The sequence below is a fragment of the Montipora foliosa genome, chromosome 1 (assembly GCF_036669935.1).
Source record: "Montipora foliosa isolate CH-2021 chromosome 1, ASM3666993v2, whole genome shotgun sequence".
In the NCBI taxonomy this organism is placed as follows: domain Eukaryota; kingdom Metazoa; phylum Cnidaria; class Anthozoa; order Scleractinia; family Acroporidae; genus Montipora; species Montipora foliosa.
Window position 1 is genome coordinate 12,159,021 of NC_090869.1, and position 7,500 is coordinate 12,166,520.

The 7,500-nt window shown below is 42.3% G+C and overlaps 1 protein-coding gene and 2 pseudogenes across 1 annotated transcript; 2 read left to right on the forward strand and 1 right to left on the reverse strand.

The window, feature by feature from the left end:
• Nucleotides 1–392: 392 nt before the first annotated feature.
• Nucleotides 393–1,783, reverse strand: LOC138009918 (uncharacterized; annotated as a pseudogene).
• A 421-nt stretch (nucleotides 1,784–2,204) lies between these two features.
• LOC138009926 (uncharacterized) lies at nucleotides 2,205–3,254 on the forward strand. The gene has a single exon (XM_068856913.1). The coding sequence runs from the start codon at nucleotides 2,205–2,207 to the stop codon at nucleotides 3,252–3,254; it is 1,050 nt and encodes a 349-aa protein (XP_068713014.1).
• A 715-nt stretch (nucleotides 3,255–3,969) lies between these two features.
• Nucleotides 3,970–4,659, forward strand: LOC137983415 (integrase/recombinase xerD homolog; annotated as a pseudogene).
• The last annotated feature ends 2,841 nt before the right edge of the window (nucleotides 4,660–7,500 follow it).

A 7,500-nucleotide genomic window follows, 5' to 3' on the forward strand; every position in this document is an offset into this window, starting at 1 on the left:
GTTTTAAAAGCTTATATTACTCTTCAGCTTTACAGTGCTCTAACTTCAAACTTCATATGCGCTCCGTTTTGTGCTTTCTGTGCAACTTGTGATTTCAAGACTATTTCAGGACATTGATAACTGCTGTATACTCTATCCTAGATTTATTAAAGCTTGATGATATAAACTAGAAGACTGGTATTTTGACTCTCGAGTTTTTTACAAAGCCCCCCTCGCTAGGAGTTACTCAAAAGAAATAAGCCTCCTCCTTGCTCTTAACAGATCATATAGATCATATACGCTTATGGTTAGTAAGAATAGTTATGTCTCATGGTGATCCAATAAGGATTTTTGAACCTGTTTTATTGTTACCAATTTTTGAACTTTCAGAAATCCTATTGATTAGTGGAAGATTAAGTGAAATTGTTACCTTTCTTTGAAAAGGGGGGTATGTTAAGGTAGACTTTTCTTTTAGTAAGGATGTCTCGAATGTTGAACCCCCTGTCAGCCATTACTGGATCTCCCTCCTCTAGCAGATCTGTAAGTCCACTTTCCTGGGTGATTTTTCTGTCACTGATACTTCCCGTCCAAAATTTTGAAAGAAAGCTGAAGTAAACAGAAGGGGTGATCCCAACAAGAGCTTTTATTGTATTATGTTCCTTATACTCGCTCCATGTCGCTCTTTGAGCGTAAGGGGAGGTAGGCTTCTCTATGTACATTTCAGTGCAGTCAATTATTATTCTTGTATTTGGGTACTTGCTAAATGATCGAGGAAGGTTACGTTTCACTTTCTCTTGGCTTGGCCAAAGCACTAGTACCTCTTTCAATACTGTTGCAAGAAAGCAAACCCATGTTGTAAAGATCCTGCTGAGCTGTGACTGGGAAACAGAAATTATATCAGCCAACTGTCTTCCCATCAACCCAAGTCTCAGCCTTACAAGAGTTAGAATTAATTCTTCCTTGAGTGTTAGCCCTCTTTTAGGTCCAGTTTGCTGTTGGGTGCCGTCTGGTATTTCATTTGTTTATCCTTGTTTTTGTCCCAATATTTGAGCTTTTCAGCTTGCGGTGTGAGCAGTTCTGAAATTAAATTGAAGCATCCCAGCGAATTCCCGTGTAAAACTTCACTGAATCATCATTTTTTAGCACATCATCCATAAATAAGTCACGTTTCAGTGTTTTTTTGTCTGCTAACCTTTTTCTGAGGCTTTTTAGTTCGTTCTCAAGTTTCTCAAAATCAGATGTGCTTATGTCAGTCTGGCAACCCACTGACTTAACCTTCTCAGGTTCAGGATTTTCAAACAATCGTTTTGGAGTTAGATCGTTTTCCGGTGATAAACAGTACGGATGGTCATGCTCAACGTTAGAGAAATCGGCGTAAGAATAATCAACATGTGTTAAATTTTCACTATCTGTAGCACCTAGTGGAAGCTGGTTTGCTAAGCACGCATTAATTTCGTCCTTGGTCTCGAGCCGCCTTCTTTTACTTGACTTCTCGTAACGAGCACTTCTCGGCGTGCAATCATGCTTTGGACGAAACAAAGTCGGCAGGGCAGTGTCGTGTGTTTCCCCGTCTGCCATTCAAAGTTTTTCTGTAGGCTTCAGGGGAAAAATGAGCACTGCAAATGCGCAAGTTGTTGGCCTTTCCCGTCTTCGCCTTCGCTGCTTCCTCTGCAAACTTTTTGTCCGCTCGGCGACAAAATTTAATCCAGGTCTCAACTCTCTTGTCCGAAGGAAAAGTAAAATACGAGAGATCCTTTCGATTCTGATTTCTGTTTCTACAGCAGGCAACTGAACAGTAAACCATATTGTCAATAAAACATTAGATTCATTAGATTAGGGATAGAAAAACCATCGATCTCTTTTAATTTTCGCGCCGCCAAGCCTGACTTCGCACGAAGCCTCCCTTTCACGTCCAAATTCGGGACCAGTCTTCAGCAACGTGAAAACTCGGAAATGGGCTATTGTCACCTCGTTCGTTTTAAGTTTACGTTTTTCGCTCGCTGTCACAGGTTCTTCAAGAAGGACAATGGTTCTTTACCTGGGACCTGAAATCTGGATACCACCATGTTGATATTTCTCCAGACCACCAAAAGTACCTAGGTTTTGCTTGGCCCTTTAAAGGCGTACTTAGGTATTTCACTTTCGCCGTTTTACCCTTCGGTCTCAATAGTGCGTGTTTTTGTTTTACCAAATTGTTGCGCCCGTTGGTTAAACGCTGGCGATCTATGGGTCATAACTCTTTTGTTTATCTTGACGACGGCTTTGGTAGTCAGCCAGAGAGGACGTCCGCCGTCGCAGCACCTTTTTTTCAGCGAAAGGATCTTCCGTCTTCCGGTCTCCTTGTTAACGAGTCTCACTGGGTCCCGATGCAAGTTGGCGAGTGGCTCGGGTTTGTGATCAACACTATTTCTATGACGTTTCAGATTCCCGAAAAGAAAGTCTACAAGCTTAAGCGGCTTTTGAATTCCGTCATTCAAAACAAGTCGTCGTCCTATCGTGAATTAGCCAGGATCGCCGGTTCCATTATATCGGTTGCGTTAGCTGTTGGACCTATTTCCATTGAATCTTTTAATGGTTACTCCATTCGGCCCCCCCTTGATTCATCCACTGTTGCATTTTCCGGCGCGAGCGACGCAGCTTTCGGAGGCTTTTCCGCCTCCCTGGACGGCACTGTGGCCAGCGGTATGTTCACTACTGACGATTTGGGTCAAAGTTCTACTTTTCGCGAGCTGAAAGCTATTTATTATGTTTTGCTTTCTTTTATTGAGCACCTCAAGCGCAAGAGGGTTAAGATTTTTACCGACAATCAGAGTGCCACCAGGATAGTTTCCGTTGGTAGATCTAAGGTCCATCTTCAGTCGGTGGCTCTAAGCATTTTTCGTTTTTGTTTTTCACATGATATTGCCTTGGAAGCGCAGTGGATTCCAAGATCACTCAACGATAGGGCTGATCTTTTAAGCCGGTTCGTTGACAAGGATGATTGGCGTGTTAATCCCTCCGTGTTTCGACTCGTAGATGCCAAATGGGGTCCCCACGCGATTGACCGTTTCGCTTCCTATTATAAAGCTCAGCTTCCGCGTTTTAACTCCAAGTTTGCTTCCCCTGGTTGCAGCGGTGTCGATGCACTGGTGCAGGATTGGAGTGGAGAGAATAACTGGGTTTGCCCTCCGGTGGGTCTCGTCGTGGACGCCGTTCAAGTTCTCACGGCTTGTTCGGGTACCTTGATTATTCCTGAATGGCCGTCGGCTTATTTTTGGCCTCTCTATCTTACGTGATGGACCCTCACGGTTCAAGTCATTCGTCAGGGAGGTTTTTGTGCTTCCCGCCATAAAGGATCTTATTTTGGAAGGCCCAGGTCAGAGGCAAATCTACAAGTCTCACGCGTCCGTTTTTCACGGTTGCCCAAAATTCAGAATATTGGCTTTGCGTGTGGATTTTGGGTAAGTTTTTGGTACCGTCACGGATAGTGTTTTGAGCCTGAATTGGCATATTTTGAGCCTGAATTGGCATATTTTGAGCCTGATTTGGCATATTTTGAGCCTGATTGGCATAGTTTGAGCCTTATTTGACGTACTTTGAGTCAATGTGGTCTCGCCGCGCGTGTTTTGTGCCTACATCGGTATTTTTTTGCTGTAATTGGTCTTAGCGAAGTAATTGTTTTATTTTCACGATATTTTCATTTCTTTCAGATGTGCTGAGTTCCGGTAGTTGGCTTGAAGCAGCCTCATTGTCCGATTCTTCTATGAGTGACATAGTTCCAGGCCTTATTGATCGGCAATTAGATGCCAAGGCTCCGTCCACGGTGCTGAAGTACAAGTCTGGCTGGTTACAGTGGCGCGAGTGGACTCTGTCGAAGTTTGGTGTTCCTGTTATTCCGGCAAAACCTTTGCATATCGCATTGTTTATCTCTGAGCTAGCTAAGCGTTCTTCCGAGAATAACATTGGTGTATCCTCTATAGAATCTGCCGTTTATGCTATTAAGTGGGGCCACGCAATGGCCGGTATTGAGGCTTGTCCTGTTAGCCACCCTTTAGTAAAGTTTGCTTTAGAAGGCGCCAAAAGAAGGCTTGCCCGACCTGTTCAGCCTAAGGAGCCGCTGTCGGTTAGCACCGTACAGGCGATTGCTACGCATTTTGCCTCAAGCGCTTCACTTTCCGATCTTCGTTTTTTATCTATTCTTTTAGTTGGTTTTGCAGGCTTTTTTCGCATTGACGAGATTAGGAATATAGCACTTCGTAATGTCTCTATTCGTAGTGATCATATGTCAGTTTATGTGCCTCAGCGCAAAAACGACCAGTATCGGGAAGGCCATACTTGTCCTGTAGCTGTGACCGAGCGGTTGATCAAGCGTTTGCCACAGTCTTCCTCTGCGTTCCCATTAGTACACAGAATTGTCAAAGCTATTGTAGGTCTAAGGAATATTTTCATTCTAGTTTGGGTGTTTCTGTTTCCACTTTAAGGGAAGAATTTAAGAAGCATATTAAGCCTTTTGTTAGCGATATTTCTAAGTACGGCACACATATTATGAAGTCTGGCGCGGCTTCTAATCCGGCTTGTAGGAAAATAGCTGGTGACTTGTTAGATATTCATGCTGGTTGGAGGTGTGAGTCCACTAAGCATAGATATATTAAGCATGGTCTTAGCGAACATTTAGCCGTATCTAAGGAACTTTCGATTTAGTGTCTATGATATTCGTATATATATTTATCATTGTCATTATATTTTTTCCAGTATTCGTGGGCGATTGTTTAATCGGAATTAGATTTTTGTTTTTGCTGGCTTTGTAGTTTTGAGTAATCTATTTAATATGTAGAGTGCTGGCGGGGGGCGTAAGATGTGCCCGGCCCGTCCCAGATTTCCTGTCCTTTTTTCCCTACGGGGTTTTTTGGGGCAGGTTTTTTCTGGCCACCCTGGTACGCTTACATATAGCTTTAGTTTAATTACTTTTGCTGTAGCTATTTTCATATTTTGACTATCATTAAAGTGGGTTGTGGCGTTACTCCCAGGCCATATCCAATGTTCTCCAGTATTCGTTGGCTACTGTCGTTTCTTGTTTTTCTATTGACTTTTGGTCAGTGCAGAAGAAAAAGGTTTTGAAATTGCTTTCAATCCTCCCGGTGATGGAAGCTGTTTCTATCGGGCTGCAGCGTTTCAATTGGGATTTAAGTCTGAGATCTTGCACAACCTCATATTTGATTATCTGGAAAGCCTTCAGTTTGACGTGAGTTATTTTACCAATGTGTAAGTGATTGCGTGACAAAGAAAAGATGATGACATCAACACCATTTGGTCAACAGAAAACAAACGGAGTGAAATGAAATATTTTTCGCGTAATTAGTTTATACATCATTCTTTTCTTGTTAACATCTATTCCTTACTTGAGCCCCCAGCCCTAGTCTTCTTGTCGTTATACACTGGAGCTCCTTTTTTTCCTCTATGATTATCCATTTTTATAATCTTAAGCCTAATTTTCCTTGCCTCCCGGTTGAGAGGTTCCGTTTATAGCTGCAGCGTGTACATTGTCATGATGTTCGTGACAAAGCATCTGAAAAGCAAGGATTTGGGTATTGCACTCTTCTTAATGTGCACGCCGAAAGGATATATAAGGCAGACTTTTTAATGAATGAATGGAGAAATTAATGGTTGAGTGTTTTGAAAATGACCTGAAAAGAGTCTCCCACGAGGTTTTAAGACATTTTGTTTTCATTTTTTACTGGGTTGCCGTATGGCAATCCCAGTCGGAAAATGGGTAGATTTCTCCGTTTTATTTCCCTAATAAATTAAGGGAAATGACCTCTTGGCTTTCTTGTGTGAAGTCGACATGGGTGGTAAAAAGGTGCCTGCTGTATGGTCAGAAACATTGAAGATCCTGCAAAATAATTATGCTAATTCTTTAGTAATTAGCGCCTTTGCAGATGTGATGCACTACAAGATAATGATCAATACAGTGCATGGGGTAAATTGTTATCATGTAATGTTTCATATTGTTTGTTTGTATTGTTTCCAGAAAACGAAATATTAAGTTTTTAACGAAAGGGTAATAAGTTGTATTGTTTGCACTTTACCTTACAGGATGACAATTTCGTTAAAGTTTTGGAGCCTCAGCTGGGTCCCTCAGTGGGCACTCCTTACTTTGGATACAGTGGTAATCACTACGTCTCATTGAAGCCCACGCAAAGAGGAAGTGGGAAGAGGCGAGGTGGAGTTCAAATGATCGGCATTAGCGGTATACACACCGTCGCTGAAAAGATCATTCTGTTGAGTCTAATTTCAGATCAAGGGAGGAAAAAATCAAGAGATGGAATGGTGGAAATCTGCAGAAGAATACAACCCCGGAATGAGTTTATGGCGGGGAAGAAAAATCTTCTTGTGAATCAGATATTGAAATAATTGAAGAAAAGGCAGCTCCAAAAGACAAATCAATAAAGGTATGTAGGAGAAATTTATTCACATGTTCAGCTGTGCTCGTAAACGATGTGAATCCGTAATGACGCTCACAAAACGTCAGCTCAATGATTTGTTGTTTCTCATGTTATGCGACTTAATAATTTGCATGAACACTCCTTGTCCAAAGGCTACTTCGTACACATCAAAAATCAAATTGTCCCTGTGTTATAATACTTTGTGCGGACAAACCACTCGAGATGACTCTATAGCCAGACGATACAGAACTGCAACACTTTACCTATACAGCCCTTCCCTTTTTTGGATTTAGAAATGCAGGCTGGAAATTACCACGGCAGTTGCGGATACCAGTGATCACAGTGTGGTTGAAATAAGCTCCGACGATGACATGGAGGTCGATTCGCCCCTGAAGCACCCTACTAGGAAGAGACAACGTATTTCATCTGTAAGTGATTGTATAGTGACTGAACGCGAACAATGCGACTGTCCCAATGCTCCTCCTCCATCGTTCCATTCGCGACGCAGTACATCGTATTGGCTTTTAAAGTAAGACCAAGGTGATCACTAATTCACGTTGCGCCGTCTCATCCAGATTCTATTAGCAAACTCTGGCTCGCTAGTGGAGCCCCATTACTATAGAAAATTTGGTCGCACGTGAAAAATTTGGGTTGTCACGTGACTGTTCGTACATCTGTTCGTACCTACGGTCGTCCAATCCCATACTTTGAAATTAAAACTAAGAGGTAAAACTAAGAGACTGGCACCATTACCAAAGGCACTTCTTTGATATTGGACAACTGATCATTTTTTGAGTTTCTTATCCAAGGAAAAAATCCTCTTTTTCCCTTATGGTTAATTATGTCCATAAGTAGCTCCGCCTTTATTTGTAGCTTGAAGCCGTTTAGCGATAGTTGCCGGCTAAGATTCCAAAATCGAGAGAGTGGCAGAAATCAAACCTAACGTTCTTTTTGAATATAACAGGATGACAGCATTGAAGAATTAATAGCAAGCGTAAGTGGACTTAGTTCCAATGGCAACACTCCTCAAAAGCCACGACTACCGGCAGTTAAAAGACCTACAGAGAACGCCCACGGGTCACCCGCAAAGCAAAAGCTA